Raw genomic sequence first — 21,010 nt, 5'->3', positions numbered from 1 at the left:
AGATATAATTGTAATAAATATAATTTTAAAATCAAATATAATTCAAATAATAAATATTTGTCAACCAGTCGAAAATTCAAGCGAGCTGCTCGTTTGTTATCCCTTCGACGTTAGAGTTTCACTGGCGCTTTATGAAGCGCAGAAAAATTGCTACATTTGCTAATGAATGCGGCGTTATTAATTGGCAAGTGCTAAATGCTCACTGTTCACGTAAAGTGCGCTTTTCAAAGACAATTTTTACCCTTATGGACATGTAGAAAAAGCAATGTATTATATAGGCTTTTATTTACCAGAAAAGTGTCGGACACACCCTCTTTCCTTCGAAATTTAATATTTTAATGAGAAAAGCAAACATTTTTTTTTAATATTAATTAGCTGACAACTAAAAATGATATTTTATATTATATTGCAAAAGTTTCTCTCATAGAAAATTTTACATTCAAAATAAAAATTCCAATTAAATAAATGTGAAGAAATATCAACAAATATTAATTAAATATTTTAATTCAATTCAATTTATTAAATATAATTCAATTTCAAAAATTAAAGGAAAATGGATTTGTTTGATAAATAACTGAAAATTCAAATAACATTTTAAATATTTTTTTAATAAAAACTTTTTTAATTCCCAAATAAGTGTAGCACTTTCTTTTTCGGAAATCTTGTGCTATCTTAGAGGTTCCTCGAATTATTCATAAATTGTTATTTATTGTTAATTAAATAAATTTTCAATTCAATTCAAATTTAATGTAAACTAAACAAATTCAAAAAACTTTTAGTTTAGTCAATTAATTTTTCGATTTAATTAAATTTAGTTTAAAAATCTAATATCTTGAATAAATAATTTTAGAAAAAAGTATGTGAAGTTACTAATTTTGTGATCCTCAATTATCTGGTTGTGTGACGAGCCCACGTGGTCCGTTTAACTTGACCCATGATATCGTTTCTTGGCGGTAATCTGGCACTGGTTGTCCTCGATGGCGGTGGTCCGGGTGTTCTTAGTACACTCGCTAATTTTTTCTCCCTCTCCTTGGCCTTTTGAACTTGAGTTTCATTTTCCTCGCGAATTGTCAAATTACTCCTAGATGGTTGCGATAAATTTTCATTACGCTTGCCTTGTGGTGGCGGATCAAGTACAATTGGCGGTATTTCATCGTAAACATTTTTCCCTTTCTTTAAATCTCCAACAGAAGCAGCAATCTTACGATTATCAGCATTTAACGTTTTACTGTAATTACTCTCCTGTCCAGGAATCATGTAGTTTTCCATTTTTTGCGACATCACTGGTGACGATGTGAAACTACTCGGCTGTGAAACTCTTAATGACATGGATCCAGGTGAGAACTGCGAGGAGTGTGTCAACTACTTTTATTAAATTGATAATGACGTTAATAATCTTTTTATACTATTCACTGGCTGAGTTTTGTTTCGCTTTTTTAATTTCAAAATTTTCATATAAATTTTCCAAAAAATTAATTGAAATTAATTGAAATTTTTTAATAAATTGATTGAAATAAAATCAAAATGAATAATTCAAGTATATTTACGGTGAATTTTTGTAGCAAAAAAAACTCAGCCAGTTTTTGATAACTTACCGAGTGCCTGCTATTTGGAGGAATCAGCAGACTTGTCCCCATGGCAAAGGGTGACGGTGTGGTGTACGGAGATCTCTGAAGTTGATATGGACTGATATTGTGCAGCCTCTCGAGAAGCTGCGTCTGAAAGTGTAATTGGTCGGCTCCTTGAAGACCAATATTGTTCGAATTGCCGGGATACAATAGCGATTCAGTTGGATGTGGTTGAAAAGAGCAATACGGAAAAGTCGGCGGTTCCAATTCCCAGGGTGAATTCTGACGCTGAGGGAAACGGTTTTTTACAGGAAAGCCTAGTTTTCTCAAAAATTCAAGGCCACCTTTTTGCTAGCATCACTCTTTTTAGCAGCTCTACACATATCCATTCACAGGATTCGTAGTGGAAATTTCCATTTTTTTTTTTTTGGCGCAAAACACAAATATTACCTAACACTTGAGACGCAATAATTATTACTCACTGGAATTTTATTTTTTTTACCAACAAAGAATTTTGTTCAAAAGAATTCCAAGAGCGATAATTTTGTGTCTCTTAAAGAAAGCCGTTTGTATTAGTCAACATTGATCACAAAACAAGAATTTTTGCATTTTTGTCAAAAATGTTTTTTATTAAAAAAAAGGTATAAAAAAGTTTAAAAAGGCGGTTACACTGGTATCAAAAATGTACAAAAAAGAATGCATTGTTATAGTTAACGTTACTTTATAAATTAATTAATTAATAGAGGATAAAGCAATGTTCCACAATGTTGCGCAAAACTTCAAGGTATGCGGTAGAGTGTTACCTGGCCAAGACCTGGTAAATCGGGGATTGTTGGTGTTTGTGGTGGCACATTGGCCGAACCTGGCACTTGTGATTGACCCGATATATGTCCAACTGACAGACGCTCTTGTTCACGTAGATGACCAACTAATGCACCGATGTGTTCCAGCAATTCCTTGTTCTGAACAAGCAATTGTGTCTGAAAAAATGAAAAAAAAAAGAATTACAGAGGTCAAGTTTGTAAAAAAAAAAATGTCAATCAACATTAAAATAATTAGCTTAATTAATAATGTCTTCAAATTGTGATTCATATTACTTGAGCTTCAATGCGAGCAGCAGTTTCTGCAGCGAGTTGTTCTTGCAAAAGTCGCGCGTGCGCCACCGCAGCGCGAGTTTGCTGATTCTGTTGATCTAATCTTTCGCGAAGCAACTGAATTTCGTGCTTCAACGCTGTGAGTTCACCGCCTGCCAGCAATCCACCGCATTCGGATGCCACTGTTCCCTGATAAAAGAACTTTATTTCAATTTTAGTGGCCATTCAAATTATCATTCAAGACGAAAAATTCTATTCATTCTTCATTTTAATTTCTGAATGCAATGAAAATCGAGTTCTACATTAAAAAAGTTAACAACTCCCTTCTAAAATTGTATGTTTGCAAATTTTGAATTACAAAAATTACAATTGAAACTAAAATTTGCAAAATTGATTGAAGAAAAATGGAATTTTTCGCTCCTGATTTTATACTGTAAGAAAAAAATGTTTTTAATGGATTTAAATCTACCGATGGGGATTGCCCGACAGGGGAGGCAGAAGCTGTTGTGATTGGAACTTCATGAGATCTCAGGAGACAGGACATTGGAGTCTGATCTGGAATAACGTCTTCGCCATCACCTAAAAGTGACATGTCTGAAAGAAAATACAGAAAGCGAGATAAAAAGTAGAAAAAAATTAATTAAATCGCATTTGACTAAACTAATCCGGTAATAATTGGTAATTAATAAAAAGGAATTTACCTTTGTGAAGTGAAGTTGGGGAAGGCTGTGGTTGATCGCTCCCAATTTCTTCGCGATCATCGTAATCATCATCACGATGAATATTCTCTAAATCCCTACTACTCCTGTCGTTGTCGCCTCGCTCTTTATCATCAGCGGCACCAGTGATGCTGAGTTTATGGCATACTTCAAAAGCTTGGCCCACCGTTCGGACCACTCTCATTGCTTGACTCTGAAAAATTCCAATTTTCCATAAAATATCTCGAATTGAATAAAAATTATTTCTCCACAGTCTTCCTGCGAATCGAACTTATCGATTTCATCTTCTTCGGTGGATCATTTAAAATGCAGTGACAAGTCATTAGAAAGAAGAAGAAAGAAAAAAATACAAGAGGGAAGAAGAAAAAATTCGTCACTGATAAAATTCAGAATTTGGAAACAAATTTTGGAGTAAGATTTAGAAATATAATTCACCACGAACCGAAAAATCGAGTTCTAAATTTCTCCCAATATAATTAAGACTGACAGTCGCAAAATCTTACGGCCCGAATTAACTTTCCAACATTCCGTCGTCTGATTCAAATTAAATTACTGTTGTAGCTTTAAATATGAAGACAATTTTGATCGAGAATTTTTCTTTTCTCTGATCTATTATTAATTTAAAAATTCTATTGAATAACAATACTGTTATTAAAAAAACAAAAGATAAAATAAAAAAAATATACAAAAATAAAAGATATACCTACATTTACAAGAAAGAGGAATTGAAAACACAAAAATAAAAAAAAAGAAATTAGAAAACTAATGATTTAGTTAATTTGCAATCGAATATAAAAGATCAAAGAAAAGAAAAATGAACTTCACCTCGAGTTCGGCTTTAAATGTCTCATCATCTTCATCGAAGAGATTATCGGTCAAATTCTCCTCAGGAGTCGAGGGAACATGCTCAATCAACGGTTGTGGTTTATTCTTCGAAAATGGTTTTTTCAATTTCAAATAACCGAAAAATTCCGGTTCCTTAAATGATAGTTTCTTTCTAGGTCTCGCGGGACCCTCAACATCCACCGGACTTCCGGGACTTGAATTTCCACTTCCAGTCGCCGTGACATCGGCCAAAATACTGGCCTGTCTCGCCAATCCACCTCGTAGCATTTTTTTCCTTTATCTCGAAAAATTCAAGCTCGAAACATTTTTCTTTAGCTAAATTCAAATTCGAAACTTTTTTCCTCAGCTAAATTCAAATTTGAAACATAATTTTTCTTTTAGATTCTTTTTAAAAAGCAGACAAGGTCAGAAGAATGCGCAGTATGTCATGTAAGTGTATATAAACAAATGATTTGTCTCGGCAGATGAACTTTTCCTCTTGACAGTAAAATTGGAGAATTACCCGGCTAACATGTCATTTGTCAAAATTGTGTAGACAATAAAATGAAGATGTCAATTCTAAAAGTGATTCAAGTTATGTCGGGTGATAAACAAGTTACTTGGTTTTAAATCTTTCAATTTTGACTCACAAACGTTTTCGAGTTTCGTTTGAAGATCGTCTTTGACATTTCTTCACTGTCAAATAATTCCGACGTCGCTGCGGTGAAAGACAATTTTTGTTCCTTCTTCTGACGAAATTCTCTGCAATCTTTCGTTCTTCTTCCTTTTTTTCGTTATTAAAAAGTTCTTCCAAATTCTTTAGTCCTTGAATAATTTTCCTTGATTACAAATTCTCTGCGCGATCTTCCTTCTCCTTCTTTTCGTTATTAAAAAGTTCTTCCAAATTCTTTAAAGTCTTCTTTTCTTTCTTCTTTTCCCTTGATAACAAATTAATTTTTCTCTCTTGTTCCTAAAAATAAAAAATATTTTTTTACAGATGTTAAGAAGAACTTGGTAATATTTCTTCTACTATTTCTTTCTTTAGCGGTAAATCCAATGCACTATGACCCGAAGGAAAAATTCGCTAATATTTTACAGTTTAGATTATTTTTCACGTGGAAATTTGATATTTAGAAAGCTTTCTTTTCATATTTCTGCGGGATTCACGATGGCAGTTTGTGTCGAGGATTTATCACGCCGCGTGTGGTGAAGAAGCGGATGGCTGACTGGCTGGTCGATTGGTCGAGTTAGTCGGTTTAGGTGAATTGGGTGGGTGGATAAAAGTTGTTGGCTTCTCAAACTCTTGTAGTACGTCTGTCTTTTCCTTCATCTTGCAAAACTCAACTCTGCCAATTTCGCATATATCTATTGTAGACGTCGCAAATCGAGTTCTCCAGGTCACGAGTTTCGACCGCAATCGAACTTGGGTTTCTTATCCTACATTCAAAAATGCAACGAATTTTTAATATTTCACCAAAACACAGAAAATAATTGAACCGAAGCAGAAAATAAATTCTCTTTCCTCTTTTCGAAAAGTGATAAATCATCGTTGACTCTAAATTCCATTCCTAAATGTGATAATAATTGGACTAGACACGAAATGTAAATTAATCTATTTTCGAATTTTCCGTTTCCTTCTGGAAATATTTTTAGTAGAAAAAAAAATTGTTATCCGGGAAAATTCAAATTGATAACAATTTGAATTTTCCCGGATAACAATTTTTTTTCCACTTAGAAAATTTGCAAAATTTTAATATAAACGATTTTTATAAATAAAATTATTTCGTGAAAATGTTCAAATAAATTATAATAGATGCCAAATAGAATTTTTCTCGAGGGGATTATTTGGAGAAAAATGATTGTGACTCTTTTACATAATTGTCGGAGAGTAATCATTTCCGCAATTCATCTGGCATTATTTATCATAGACAAAAATATTTATCGAGCATGTTTTACTTTTGCAAAAGTGAACACTTTGATAAATAACAAAAAGTTGAACGTTATTTATAGAATTCCAAGTAGAATGATACGTATATAAATATAATCGGAACACACATTGTTGGTGTTTGTAAGGATCGCGTCCAATATTGCCAGAGAACAAAACTCGAAATTACACTTTTCAGAGATATTTCAATTTTCCTCAAAGGTCAGGTCATTTGCGAAAAAAGAACACGAAGAAAAAGGAGAGCAAAAAAGAAAGAAAGAGTAGAATGACAAAAAGTTTCGAAATATCAAGAAAGGTGTTATTAGTCGCAGCTATATTCAGAAAAGAAAATAGTTATTCTTTAATGGAAATAATTATCCGCTCCAATTCTCTTTATGGGAAAAATTATTTTTCTACTCAACAAGATTAATTTTTTGGTCTGTATAAAAATTATCAGAACATTTGTCATTAACCCCCGTTTTTTAACACTTGGATATTAAGAATTGATTTTTAAATTTAGATAAAAGTGAGTCATGAGAAATTGATAATACACTGAAACCTCGAATATTGAGACAAACGCGAATCTTCACTAGCATCTCTCTCTGAATTATTAATGAGCTTTCAATGTGAATAAAATTATTTTTAGCGTGCTTCTAATTGTAGAAAAAGGTCAAGTGTCATTGTTCGAAGAAAATAAGAAACCATTCCAAGAATGAAAAACATTGAGAAGAAGAAGAAAGAAAAAAAATGCAGGTAATGGAAACGCGGCCAAAACGTCATCTCACCCACGTGTCATCATTGCGCGCGCGTATTAAATATTTATTTTTAGAAGCACAATAACGTCAGTTGATAAAGCGCCAGACGACGGCGTGCACCGCGAAATTATTGTATATATACATTTTTTGCAACATACACACCTGCACGTTTGTATAAGTCATTTAGCCGGTCGCATAAGATTGCAAGTTTACAGCGCGAAACCCCTGCGCGCAATTATGATCCTATACAAGAATAGAACTTAAACAGAAATGAGAAACAATTCAAGCGGAACTAGTCACCAGAGGGTCTTTGAAATCCAAGAGTCGTAAAGAGAGAGAAAAAGTTCCTGATGACTGAAAATAGTAAATTGTTCACCATTTTGAAATTAAATTCTTTTCTCCACAAGAGTGTTTAAAGATCCGCTTACCTTTTTACTAGATTTGAAGACATTACATTTAAAGGAATTACCGCTGCCGTCACGGGCAATGTAGCTAAATATTTTTAAGTCTTGGCTATCATGGGAGACGTAGAATATCCTAAAAATAAAAATTTTTCTTAATATAATTCTCGTAAAATTTAATAAATTCTCTCGATAGTAAGCAAACACAATAAGAGAAAGAGAAAGAAAAGGATTGTTACCTGTAGATTGGATGATGCATCAGGTACATCTTGTTCTCGTCCATCCAGTGTTGTTTTTTCTGTGCAGGAAATAAGGATCGCATTAAAGTTGGTTCCAATCCAATCGAAAACAAACGATCAATCAATGGTGCTTCCTCAGCGGACGAGTTCGCGAGAATTACCTTTTTCTTACGCAATGTGACTTTAACACCGTCAACCGAGACCTCCAGCGTCACTTTCTTCTTCTTGATCCCCTTGGCCTTGAACTCGTACTGAAAGCGAAAGGAAAAAAAACAATTATTCTCTGCTACTGTTTACATCCGCGATATATATGCAGTGAGAGGAAATTCTACATACATATATGGACCACTCTCACTCATTATATATTGAAAATTAGTACTCACGCGAATTTTTCGCATCGCCGCCATAATTTCCAGTCGACTCGTTGGACGTGGAACCTCCATAGAGCCAATGAACTGGAAAAGAAGTGAAAAAAATAATAATGATTGTACATCAATTTGCTATTCATGAACAGCGAGATTGGCAGTCTTTCGAATTTACATACAAAACTAGAGAAAATTTTCTTCTCAGCAATTTTTCTTTCCCATAATTTTGTTTGTCGTGTCTTTAGAAATCAATTTTTTCTTTGAGAAAAATTTATTTGTTTAGTTCTCAGATTTTCAGGCTTCGCACTCGATAATTAAATTTCCGAAGTAGCAAAAAGTAGCTTTAATACTGAAAAAAGTAGTCAAAAAAAGTTGCTGTCGAAAATTAATTTTGACGACAAAAAAAATCGTTTTAGACGATTCACATGAATTTGATTCTGAGTTTTTCCTACTTTTCATAAAAAATATTTACTTTTATTCTTATCTTGCTAAATAACTTGAATTCTAAATTTTTACAAAATTCAATTATTTTATAAATTTTTAATTAAAAACTTTCAAGAATACAATTCTGTTTAAAAATAATTTTTAAATGTAAAGAAATAAAATTCTTTAAAATATAAAATTTAATTTAAATTGTTTATAGGAATTTAACTATCTTCAAAAAATTTTAATTACAATTTTTTTAAGACTAATTTCTTTCGTAATTTCTAAATTAAATTACATTCAAAACACGAATAATTTTTGTTAAATAAATATTTAAATACTTTTTTTCACAAGAATTAAAATATTTTTAATGATTTCAATGTAAAATTTTTTGTAAAATTTTAACTGAAATTCATTTTTAAATCAATTTTTATTGGAAAATTCAACTAAAGTTCAATTATTTAAATACAAAAATAAATACTAATGTATCAATATTTAAAAAAAAATTAATTGTTGACAAAAATTTTATTATTTATGAAAATAATTGAATTCTCGTGAAAAAATTTATTATTTAGGCAAATAATTGAATTCTTGTGAAGAATTTTATTCAAATTTAAAAAAATAATTGAATCCATCAGAAGCATTTTATTATTCATTAAAATAATTAAATTCTTGGGTAAATTTTGATTCAAATTTTTTTAAATAATTGAATTTTCGTGAAAAAATTTATTGCTTTTGAAAATATGTAATTGAATTCTTGCGAAGAATTTTATATAATTTTTTTTAAATAATTAAAACTTTCGTGAAAAATTATATTATTTGAGGAAATAATTGAATTATTCCGAAGAATTTTATTCCAATTTTTTAAATAATTGAATTCTCGTGAAAAATGCTATTATTTAGGAAAATAATTGAATTCTTGTGAAGAATTTTATTAAAACTTTTTAAATAATTTATTTTTCGTGAAAAATTTTATTGCTTGTGAAAAGAATTGAATTTTTGCGAAGAATTTTATAAAAATCTTTTTTAATAGATTTTTTTCGCAAAATTTTATGAAAAGTATTTTAAATAATTGAATTCCGGTTTAAAAATTTTAGTATTTATGAAAATAATTGAATGTTTGCCAGGAATTTCATCAAAATCCTTTTATATATAGAATTAAATTCTTTTGTGGAATTTTATTAAAATAGTATAGTAGTGAAAATAATTGTCATTTCGAAAACAATTAAATCGTTTCAAAAAATGTTATTACAATTTTTGAGAATTATTTTTCTATTTCAACTATCATCGAATTTGAAGTGTTACAAATTCTCCCAAAAAAAAGAGAAAAGAAGCTTTTAGTGTCACAAATCTAAAAAAAGTATCCAAATAGTAGCAAATCGTAAAAAACAGTGGTAAATAGTAGGTTTTAGTAGACGAGTGTAAAGCCCGGATTTTCCTTACTTTTTCAAATCGATAAAAATGTCATGACATTTACAAATAAAAAATAATAAATAAAAATACTTTCAAAGAGGAAATACGTTCCAAATACCCAGGTGTTGAACCAATTTTCCTCAGTTCGATGAAAATAGGCGATGGTTCCGCCTGGTACATCACAATTTCAAACTAGAAGTAAATCATGTACATAATAAAAAATTTCCAAGAAACTCCAGCATTTGGAGAAACGGTAAAAGCTAATTGTCTTTTCTAATAATTTAGAATCTCGTCAAAAAAATGATGAAAATATCTATTGTCAAAGGAAAAAGAATATTCTAACTTTTTTCCATTGGGAAACGGAATATTATTTCCTTCTTCTTGCATTCAGTAAAAGAAATGAATGGATAATAAAGAGAAGAGTCTCTCTTAAGAATTTTCTGTCCGCCCACAATCTTACGTCAATTACGCATCAAGAAATAATCTGTCTGCCTCGATAAAATACCTGAGTAACTATTCTTCCCTTTTAATCAAAAAAACATTCTCCGTCGAAATTTTTTTTTAGTCTCACAAAATAAATATTTGGGAAATATGTTTCAAATTTTCCGTTGAAAATTTTGAAAAAGAAGAAATTTGCCTGAAAAAAAGAGGCCAATAAATTTGAATTGGAATCGAATGTATAAGTGAAGACAGATGGATCATAAGAGGATGGATCGAGAATGACGGAGATTTACTCTGCAAGTAGGCAGTTTCGAGTCATACGTACAAAGCTTTCAGTCTTTCTTGGAATGAGAGCTACTGAAATAAACACGTGCAAAGTGCCGTCACCATGTGTACGGTGTATACTAGAGAAGACCAGCGGCAAAATTTTCTAAAAATATCCCTTGTCGTTTCTGGTTTTCAATTTTTTCCCATTCTTTTTTTTTCTTTAAATTTCGCCCTCTCTCCACAACTTCATTCTTGCGTATCAACATCAGTGAAACTTGCCGAAGGAAAATTCATCAATTTTATGGCCGGGAGCTTCGTTGACATTATTTTTCACCCGTTTATCAAAGCACCGAAGCCAGTGAATTTGAAATTCAGAAAAAAACTTCAAAACATAGACTGAAATAAAAAAATTTTCTATAAATTATTATAAACAATTTTTTTTTTTATTGAATATTGAATAAAATTTGAAGATTTAAAGTTAAAAAATTAAAATTGAAACAAAAGGGGAAAAATAAGCTAAAATTGAATACCTAATCCATAAAAGGAAAAAACAGAAATAGAAGCGAGGAAGTGAATACAAGCAAAAAAGGAGAAAAAAAGGAAAAAACGATCGTAGATAATTAAGTACTTACACAAAAGATAATTCTTCTCCTTCTAAGAAATTGATGATTATTTTAGAAGTCGTTCCAGTTGGAAGACAAGACTTTAATGGTTCGTTTGATTCGATCAAGTGCCAATCTCATGGATAAAATTGTTTTATAGGAAACACAAGTGTTTTATAAAGTATATCGAATTACCTTGGCGTGGAAAATGATACCACGGTGGAACGTCTCGTCACTGTAGATTGGTATTCGCGTGTCGTACTCGTCATTATGCACGAGATTATATTGCTTCTTAGAGGGCATACTGTGCCCAACAACTTCATTCGATCAAAATTTTCTTCTTCTATTTCCACTGAAACAAAGAAAAACACAAAAATATTAATAAAATTTAAAAGAAATAAAATAGAAAGCTTAGAAATCTTTCGACAAAAAAATAAATCAATAATTATATCCTTCAATCATCGATTATTGATCTGGAAAAATATTTACTTACTACTTAGTAATTTACAACTTTTAGGTTTATAATATTAAACTCTCTCTTCAAAAGAAAAATTTATCATTTTTCAAACATTTAATTATCAAGAACGTAATAAAAAAAATTTTATTTTTATTAACCAAATAAGGAATACAATTGAATTTAAAAAAAATAGCTCAAATTCAATAATTAGGAGAAATTTTGTCAAAGTACTTCTAAAACAATAAATAGTTTACGATACATAAAATTCGCGTGCTTTTGTTAAGTATTCCAGGTAAATTCAGTAAATTTATAGGATTACGAAGATTAGCATTCTTGGTAAAGGGTGGCGAATTAAATTCCAAGAAAAGGGTCTTCCATGTTTGCGAGTATATTTACGAAAGATAAAGAGGGACTTGTATAGCGAATATCTAATTTTAGTTGATGGAATTTTTTCCAAACGCACTGAAATGCAATTTTTTTCGAAACTAGAATAATTAAATTTTTAATAAGGAAAAAAAAAATTTTCCTGAAGTAAAAAACAAAATAAAAACTAAGCCAAAAAACAAATGAAAATCATTATTTGTTATTTAACTAAAAAAAACATCAATTTCTAGACTCAAATTAAAAAATAAATATCTAAAATACAAATGTAAACAAGACCTCTTCTTTAAATACGAGCGGCATGAATGACTCTCTTCAGAAAAATCTCATTTTAACATTAGACGAACCAAACTGTTTACATTTACTAGTTTCGATTTCTTTTTCGAAATTTTTTTTACCATTTTTTACGTTTTCCATTTTTTTTTACAAAAAATTCGATTTTTTCTTCTAATTTTTGTTACTTATTTTTAATTTGTCGTTTTATATAAACGAAAGTGTCAAAAAATCATTGTCCAACAAAAAGAAACTATTTTTTAGAATACAACAAAATTTTCGAGATCACAAAAGTAAATATTATACCACTCGGAGAAAAAATTAAATAAAGGTGTAGAAGACAAAGGAAATATAAGAAGAGATAAGCGGATAGAAACGAGAGAAAAAAGAATGTGAAACCCGAAAGTCTGATAATAGCTAATTATTTTTATTTTTCCGTCAATTTTTTTGTGTTGGAAATTGAAAAACAAAAATATACACTTAACATAAAAGTTTTAACTGTTTGCGGATTTAGGTATGGAATTTAGTCCAATGAAAAAAATTGGCATTGTTTTAAAACAAGTTAAACTGAAAATTTATTCATTCAATGGAAATTTCTGAAGAAATAACTGCCTATTTACACCACTCTTTTCTCCTTTTTCAACAATTACTGCTCTCGAACAAGTTCAACTTTCCTTTACAGTTCCCCGAGTTTTTTTTCCGTATAACCTTTCTTCTTAATGACGAAAGTTTTTTTTTATGAAAAAAAATCCATTTTTAAGATTTGCGAAAATAGTTTCATTTCTTTTAATTTTAAGACAATAAATGTTTGCTCTCCTTGCTCTTGGGTAAAGTTCTAGACATTAATATACTATTCTTTTTTAGTCTTTTATTACTTTTTGGTACTTTTTGTTTTTTTATTATTTTTAGCAATTATCGTCTTTTATTGCTTTTTAGTACTTTTCCGTCTTTTATTATTTTTCATTATTTTTTGTTATAATTTTTTACCAGCACTATTATTACTATTGCTAATAACACTTTATTACTAGTTACAACTTTAAGCACTGCTTTTAAAATAAAAGGGAAGCAAAGTTTCATTGAACTCAAAAAAATTAATAATTTAGTAGTTTTTTCTCTATATTGGACATGAACTTCCCCCTTGGAATTCAAAGATTTCCACGCGAGTAAACACCCCTCTTTGATGTATTTCATATATTCTCCGAGCAAATGAAATATATGAAATAGTTCAAGATAATAAAATATTCATAAACATTCACTTATTTAATTTTTAACATCTAGGACAAAGCGAAATATTACAAAGTTTCTTCTTGCACAAGAAACGCAAGTAACACAAGAAACACAAGAATCGCACAAGTAGAGAGCATGTAAACTATTTTTGACTTTAAATACAGTTTATAACTAGGAAAAAATTTTTCCTTTCATTTCACATTCTATTTTCGTATATTACACTTTTTCGAAGAAAAACAATATTTTTTTACAAAAAAATTTGCGATAGAAAAGAATTAATTCCTCGAAGAAAATTAATAAATAACAGATCAAGATTAAGTATCGTTTTTTTTTTTAATTGTCCGAAGTTGGGGAGAAGAAAACCTCTGATAAAAAATGAAATTCCATAAAATAATTCTGATTATAGAGAATGGTAAAGAAGAGAGAATATGTTCGGAGATGCAATTTGAAGAAGATAGGGAGAGAGAAGAATGTAAAAAAAGTGGTATCACCTCGGAACTTCTATAACTCGATATATGTGAATGCAGCTTTAAAGAAGGCAGCATGGAGCCGACCGCGAAACATGCGGACAACGCCGGCTGCTGAAGCAAACAAACGTGTGGTGGTTGTACACATAGATGAGAGGGCGACTAACACGGACACTTCATATCACATACGATACACGGGGAAGAAGACTGGCTTCGCTTTTCTTGGAAGTTGTTTTTTCTCAATGTGTGTATATGTGTGTGACCCCCGTTCAAAAAATCAGACTCGATTTTTTATTTTGCCGATTATAAGTAGACTTGGACGGAAGCTGCACCCTATGAAAATGATCGCACCCTTCTGTTAATAAACCTCACACACGGAAGGACACTCGGTTCACTTGCTTGGCTTCACCGTCCGCACTACCTTTATTGCCACAAAAGGTTTAAAGCCCATTGTCTTATTTCTTTTCGTCCAGACCGCCGGGTCAATGCTCCAGGGCTGAAGGACGAAGTCGATGCCGATCGAGAAACTCGCGTGCAACGTTGTTGCCAATTCTAAAAACCCTTTCTTCAAATCAACAACTCTTTCTTCTCTTTCACTATTTCTCCTATTGACAAGTTTCTAGCAATTTATTTCCATTTTTTCACTTTCGTCAATTTTATAATTTTTTTCGATCAATCTTCTTTTCTCTAAAAATGCTCTTTACTTTAATATTCTCCACTTTAGTTTTTTTTTCTCAATTTTGTCTGAAACTATAACTATACCGAATCTTCAAAGGTAGAATCACTTTGTTCCGAAAATAAATAAATCGAATTATTCTTCTCTAGACTCAATAATTTTTTCTCTAGATTGAACAATTCTTTAATTTAACTCTCTGAAATTGAGATTCATGGAGTATTATAAAAAATTAGGAAAAAGAAAAATAATTAAAAATTTACTTTATGACAGTCTTGCCTTGATAAAAGTCTCCGCTTGATGAATATTGAAGAAAAAGGGCATGATTCTGAAATTGAAATCACAGTGCGGGATTCTTCACTGGGGCTAATTCCTGTCGGCTGCTGCGTCGTCACAACTCATTTGAATTTAATCGAAAGGTGCGAGAGGTTTGAGAATGTTGTCATGAGAAAGGCATGACGCATTCCTCTCGTACAGTAACAAAACACGTGCTTGATTCTTTGAAGTCACTCACAATAATTTAACAAAATCCCTCTTTTCCTCCAATTACAAGGCACTGTAAAATTGAAGAAAAAAAAACAATAACAAAAAAGAAAAAACCACGTTCAAGAATTAAACCGCGAACAGAGGGACAAGCTATAGACCTACCGCCTTGCCAAGACTCTCTGGAGGTTGCTCCGCTCGATCTTCTTTGAGAGAGGCGCCAAAGGAGAGGGAGAGACAAGCCTGACGTCAAGTCTCTGGTTGTCTCTCTTTGTCTGCCTATATTGCTCCGAGGGTGAATTGTACTTCTGAGTAGGCAAAAAAGAGACACACTATTGCACAGCACATATGCTCCGTATGACAACACACGTTTCTATATTGTGTCGAGGGGTGAACAGCACAACCTGAGGAAGAGTAAAAACTTTGCGTTAATAAAGCTAGGTTCTCGAATATGTCTGAAAGATTTATCAGGGTGAAGCTATAAGAATGGATAGCATTGGGGTTGCAAGGTACAATGGTGTGTAAAGACCACCTGGATACTATTTCCAATGATATTATATTACCATTTTATATCCAAGACAAATATACATATATATATACATATCAAAAACCGGATGAGTTTTTTCTTCTTTTTATAGTATCGAAAATTATCATAAACATTTTTTTCCGAACCATTCTTGGATAAAATATTTGTCATATATTCTTCAAAGAAAAAGAGAATTTAATATTTTCATTTTTAGCAAATGACGAAGACCTCAATCTATACAAGTGTATATCACGTTCGATTTTAATCTTTAATAGGACTTACACTCAAGTACAGGTGTCATTTAGTTTATAACTTTTTAAGGTCGGCATATTTTTTTGTAAAGGAAAATATTTTTATATATAAAAAATAAACATTATAATTAATAATCGTTTTTAGTACTGCATGCAAATAAATAATAAAATTAACAATAAAACAAACAAATAAATAAATATAAAATTTGTATATGTGAATATAAAATTATAAATTTATTATATATAATACATAAATAATAATTTATTATCAGTTACATAAACTGATTTCGATAAATATTGTCTTCAATAAAATGCCCTAACCCAATTATAGATTAAAATAGTCTAGAGACAGAACTAGACTATAACTCATTAAAAAATATTTTTATCCATCATTTCTAAATGTTCGTATTAGAATTCTTTTTTTATACCTATTTGTAGAAAACGAAATTTTAAAAAATCAGAAAACAATTAATTAATTATTTCTTAAACATTTGTTAAATATACACAATAAAAATAAAGCAACAAATTATTTTTTAAACATTTGTTAAATATTCACAACAAAAATAAAGCAACAAATTATTTCTTAAACATTTGTTAAATATACGCAACAAAAATAAAGCAACAAATAAAATAAAGAAAAGAAAGAGAATAAAATAAAAATTAAAAAAATGGTACCTTTCGGTAAAGCTAATGAAATATTTTGATTTTTCTATTCCAAAAAAAATAGTTTCAGAATAATGAAAATATGATTATTTAATAAATAAAAAATTTTTAAAATACCTAGCGGTGAAGCTAAATTTAATTTTTAATTTTTCCATTACAAAAAAAGAGCCGAGGAATAATAAAAATTTCTTCTCATAAATGGAAGAATAATTTAAAATTATCCGCCAAACTGAATGATGTCGTCAGATGGCACCAGTTTACAGCAACAAAATATATATTTTCTATTTTAAATTTAAAATTATTTGAAATTACCTATTCATTTTAAAAATATATACTTACGAAACATTTAGGAAACAAGATTTTTCCATTTCAATTTGCATCCAATACCTTGGAATGTCTTAGTTTTGGACCAAGGTCCATAAAAAAATGATTCTTCTTTTTCGAAAGATTCAATCTGCCATTTGCTTCACAGGGACGCATGCACTATTGAGACCTGGGGAATAAAATAAAACAATGTTATTATAAAATAAAATTTTTCTCTTTATGTAATTAATTTTTAAAAATTTTAATTTTCCTATTATTCTCATTTTCTCCTTTTTTGTAATTTGTATTTAAAAAATTTCAAATTTCATAAATTGCAAATTGCAAAATTTTCAATTTTTGCAAAAAATTATATTTGTTTTGCTTGATATTTGAAAAATATAAAAAATTACGCATAGGTTTATAATTTAAAAATATCTACAGTTTTAAATTATAAAACTTAGTGATATATAGTTTCGATATTTGATTTCAATTTCTCTTCTATTTAATTAAAAATATACATTTGTATTTATCTCATTAATTAAAAAGTGACAAAAAAATACAAAAATCCTGCAATTAAAATTAAAAATTAATGACAAAATTAAATAAAAAATTTCAATTTATAAAATTCGAATTTAATTTAACGCTTTGAATTTAAAGAAAAAAAAGTAGCAACGAAAACTAAAAAAAAATTTTCATGAAAAAAATAAGAAAATATTTAAATAAAAATAACAAATTTCAAATAACAAAAATTTTCATTTAAAAAGAAGAAGTAAATTTGATTTTAGTCTGCAGCCCTGATTCTTTAGTTCGGATAGTCTTACGTCACAACACGCGAGTGAACCAGGCTCTTTAATAATCCTTGTTCTTAGTGAACGGGCAAAGTGCCAAAGCCGGTATAACAAATGCAATAATTTCTGATTGACTTTTGCTTATAGCTTGAAAAAAAAATTGTTAATTATAATAATTTATGACATACAAGTGAAAAACAAAATTATAATAAAAATTATTTCAAGAAACAACTTTTTAACATTAATAATGTCATATTATAATAAGCAGTAATACAGTAAACGTTTCATAAAAGAGAAATCAGGTGAAAAGTGAAAAGTCTTCCGCTCACATTATTTGACATAGCTGTCTTCTTTCTATTCAATATTATTTCAAATTTAAACAAGGGCCAAGCAAAACAATTTTAAAAAATGTCTACAATCACCTGTATTGCGCCTGTTAATATTGCTGTTATTAAATACTGTGAGTAAATTTCGTTATAATTACACTAAAATTTTAATAAAATCCTAAGAAAATAAAATAATTAAAAAATTATATTTGAAAATATTTTTAAATATTTACAAAAAAGTATTTGTAAGTGAAAAGTAAAAAAAAGTATTTTCTAATTATCACTATGTATATTTAATCCATGTTTTCATATTTCTAATTATTGTACAATTGTACTTTTACTTTTTTATTGCTCACGCAAAAATTTTTTTCCAAGAGTTAAAAAGAAATTTATGATTGAAATAATCATTTAAAACTATTGCATGTTAAAGAATTGAAGGCATATATGATTATCATATTCAAATTAGAATACTTTAGTGTATTGCGATAAGAATTTCAGATTTATTTTCAGTTACAAATATAATTTTAGTTTCTTTTATTTAAAATATAAAATTATATTATAACTATTAATAATATATTATTGTATATAATATTGTATTAAAATATAATCATTATGAAAATACCTATTTCATTTTATTTAAATAAACATTTTATTATTTTATAAAATTATTATTAAAAAAAATTAGTAAATAAATATTTCTATAGAGAGAATAATTTAATGAATTGGCTAATTTAAAAAGTAATTGTTTTCAATAGGGGGAAAACGAGACGAGAATTTGATTCTGCCTATAAATGACTCGATTAGTGCAACATTAGACACAGAGCAGGTATTTTTTTTTACAATATTTATAATATTCAAATTTTAAATACACTTTTTACAAAAAAAAAATACATATTTTACATTAGAAATTATAATTGAAATTTTTTTCAGTTATGTGCAAAGACAACGATAATGGCTAGTCCTGATTTTAAAAAAGATCAAATTTGGCTCAATGGAAAGTAAGTTAAAAAGAAAATTATTACACAAAAATCCTTTAAATTTTTTTTTCAAAAGTTGTAAACGTGGTAAACATTTAATAATTTATCATTTTTGCCTTCTTGATAAAAATTATCATAAAATTGATAAAAATTGTTATTGTTTACAAAAAAGCTTCATTTTTCTGTTGCAAATTATTTTAAGACACAAAATTCTTTTTTAGGGAAGAAACGATAAACAAACGGCTACAAAATTGTTTACAAGAAAGTAAGTGACATTTATGATAGAAAATAAGAAAAAAATGACTTACCCAAACGTAATTATTTGTTTGTGGAAATATTTGTCAATATAATTTGTTCTTTACAGTGAAGAAACGTGCCCAAGTTGAAAATGATGTATTGCAATGGAAAATTCACATTTGTTCAGAAAATAACTTCCCAACTGCTGCTGGATTAGCTTCAAGTGCTGCTGGTTATGCATGTTTCGCAACCGCTTTGGCCAAACTGTACAAAGTAGAGGTTTGTTAGAAAAAAATTATTATTTGAAAATTTCTAAATTGAAAATAACCGCTATTTTACTAATATAGTAATTTAATTATATATTTAGTTATATAATTGTTAATAAATTGTAAATTACGAATAAAGTACAAACTACAAAATTGAAATGAACTAGAAGAAAACTTTTTCGGAGTTCAATTAAATTAAATTAAATTAAATAATTAAAATAATTATTACTTTTCAAGGGTGATGTCAGTGCAGTTGCCCGAGCAGGATCAGGATCTGCCTGTCGAAGTACAATGGGAGGATTTGTGAGATGGCACATGGGTTCTGATCCAAAAGGAAGTGACAGCACAGCCAGACAAATTGCCCCAGCTGATCATTGGCCAGAAATGAGAATCCTTATTCTAGTCGTGAGTGATCCATTTTTTCCTTTTTTGATAATTAGGAAAACTTGAATTTGATAATTAAGATTTCCTAATTATGATTTCCTAATTGAATAAATTTACCAATATTTTGCTGAAATACCAATATTTTCAACTAATATTCAATATTTTAATTAAATTAATTACATTAATTAAATATTCAATCATTCACCAGGTGAAAGACGACAGGAAAAAAGTCTCAAGTGCCGAAGGAATGAAGAGAAGTGTCGAGACTTCCGAATTATTAAAATACAGGGCGGAATGTATTGTTCCAAAAGTAGCGAAACAAATGGAGAAGGTAATTTTAGAAAAGAATTTTGAACAATTTGCATTATTGACAATGAAGGATTCGAATCAATTTCATGCAATTTGTCGGGATACATATCCACCTTGTGCCTATATGAACGACATTTCTCAATTAGCCATTGAATTGGTTCACGCCTACAATTCTGCTGTCAACGAAACTAGGGTTTGTTTATTCAATCATTGAAAAAAAGAAAATTATTTTCTAAATTAAAAAACGTGGAATTTTAATTAAATTCTTAATTAAGGTGGCTTACACATTTGATGCTGGTCCAAATCCAACGTTATATTTGCTTCAAAAAGACGTCCCTGAATTTAGTGCAATTTTGAATCACTATTTTCCACCTCCAAATGATGCAGACGTTGAATACAAGAAAGGGATTCCAGTCTCAGCTGTCAAACTTTCAGAGGTAATTTAATCTTACTTTGAACTTCATTTGAAAAATTATGAGATTTGAATTATGTAATTTTTCAGGACCTGTTGAAAAAAATGACTGTTAAACCACAATTGCCAGGACTTTTTAAGTACACGATACACACACGTGTAGGAGAAGGTCCAAAAATTCTAAAAAATGAGGAAAATCACCTTTTGAATAATCACGGTCTTCCAATAAAGGGTTTTAAAACAGATTAATACTGTTATAAATCAAAATGATTATTAGGGAAATTAAAACAATTATTTTTACACTATTCAAGGTTTTATGCGGTGATATATGACAATAATATTATACAAGATTGGTAAAAAGTCTAAGAAATAAATATTTTTTCTACATAAATGAAAGTGTTATTATTAACTCAAAAGGAATGTGTAAAATACTGGGGAGACAGAAACTAAAGAAAATATTCCCAAATTTTCTAATGTTATATTTTTCCCTTAATTTAGAAAAAAACTTCAACTCTTTTCTTTAAAATTATTTAAACATATTCTACTTTCGTATATTCATGCAAAAATCTCT

At 29.3% G+C, this 21,010-nt stretch overlaps 3 protein-coding genes across 14 annotated transcripts in view; 1 reads left to right on the top strand and 2 right to left on the bottom strand.

Annotated features, from left to right (window-relative positions):
- Nucleotides 1-999, bottom strand: part of LOC122499148 (transmembrane channel-like protein 3) — an 8,529-nt gene extending 7,530 nt beyond the window's left edge. For 2 of the 3 annotated variants that reach the window (XM_043607281.1, XM_043607283.1), the window contains exon 1: nucleotides 66-428. The gene's annotated coding sequence lies outside the window, so the exon portion shown is untranslated. Of the gene's footprint in view, nucleotides 1-65; nucleotides 429-870 lie in introns of those variants that run through there. The other variant, XM_043607282.1, reaches the window with a different exon arrangement.
- LOC122499149 (carboxyl-terminal PDZ ligand of neuronal nitric oxide synthase protein-like) lies at nucleotides 588-19,276 on the bottom strand. 10 transcript variants are annotated; one of them, XM_043607291.1, is made up of 14 exons: nucleotides 19,140-19,276; nucleotides 16,777-16,930; nucleotides 14,794-15,401; nucleotides 11,232-11,388; nucleotides 7,909-7,980; nucleotides 7,687-7,776; nucleotides 7,526-7,584; nucleotides 7,314-7,422; nucleotides 3,364-3,574; nucleotides 3,132-3,256; nucleotides 2,666-2,863; nucleotides 2,372-2,548; nucleotides 1,596-1,856; nucleotides 588-1,362 (listed from the first exon to the last, which is right to left on the bottom strand). In XM_043607291.1, the coding sequence occupies exons 4-14, from the start codon at nucleotides 11,337-11,339 to the stop codon at nucleotides 889-891; spliced, it is 1,884 nt and encodes a 627-aa protein (XP_043463226.1). In that variant the 5' UTR covers nucleotides 11,340-11,388; nucleotides 14,794-15,401; nucleotides 16,777-16,930; nucleotides 19,140-19,276; the 3' UTR covers nucleotides 588-888. The 10 variants fall into 10 exon arrangements, with proteins under 10 accessions (XP_043463226.1, XP_043463227.1, XP_043463221.1 ...); XM_043607292.1 differs by having other exon boundaries at nucleotides 2,666-2,851; XM_043607286.1 differs by having other exon boundaries at nucleotides 7,526-7,776; nucleotides 14,794-15,070; nucleotides 15,163-15,401.
- On the top strand, nucleotides 17,593-20,830 carry LOC122499152 (diphosphomevalonate decarboxylase). Its single transcript, XM_043607295.1, has 9 exons — nucleotides 17,593-17,988; nucleotides 18,610-18,680; nucleotides 18,785-18,852; nucleotides 19,053-19,096; nucleotides 19,196-19,347; nucleotides 19,572-19,739; nucleotides 19,927-20,220; nucleotides 20,303-20,464; nucleotides 20,530-20,830. Exons 1-9 carry the CDS (start codon nucleotides 17,937-17,939, stop codon nucleotides 20,686-20,688), a joined length of 1,170 nt encoding a protein of 389 aa, XP_043463230.1. The 5' UTR covers nucleotides 17,593-17,936; the 3' UTR covers nucleotides 20,689-20,830.
- The last annotated feature ends 180 nt before the right edge of the window (nucleotides 20,831-21,010 follow it).

This window comes from Leptopilina heterotoma, unplaced genomic scaffold (assembly GCF_015476425.1).
Source record: "Leptopilina heterotoma isolate Lh14 unplaced genomic scaffold, ASM1547642v1 Lhet_166, whole genome shotgun sequence".
NCBI lineage: Eukaryota > Metazoa > Arthropoda > Insecta > Hymenoptera > Figitidae > Leptopilina > Leptopilina heterotoma.
This window is presented reverse-complemented; position numbering and strand designations above follow the sequence as displayed.

Coding starts and splice junctions, on each gene's coding strand:
- LOC122499149 (XM_043607285.1), bottom strand. CDS start 11,339: ATGCCCTCTAAGAAGCAATATAATCTCGTGCATAATGACGAGTACGAC. Junction 7,981..11,231: donor GTATCATTTTCCACGCCAAG/GTAATTCGATAT, acceptor CTTCTTTTCCAG/TTCATTGGCTCTATGGAGGT. Junction 2,549..2,665: donor CTGCTCGCATTGAAGCTCAA/GTAATATGAATC, acceptor TCATTTTTTCAG/ACACAATTGCTTGTTCAGAA.
- LOC122499152 (XM_043607295.1), top strand. CDS start 17,937: ATGTCTACAATCACCTGTATTGCGCCTGTTAATATTGCTGTTATTAAA. Junction 19,348..19,571: donor CCAAACTGTACAAAGTAGAG/GTTTGTTAGAAA, acceptor TTACTTTTCAAG/GGTGATGTCAGTGCAGTTGC. Junction 19,740..19,926: donor TGAGAATCCTTATTCTAGTC/GTGAGTGATCCA, acceptor ATCATTCACCAG/GTGAAAGACGACAGGAAAAA.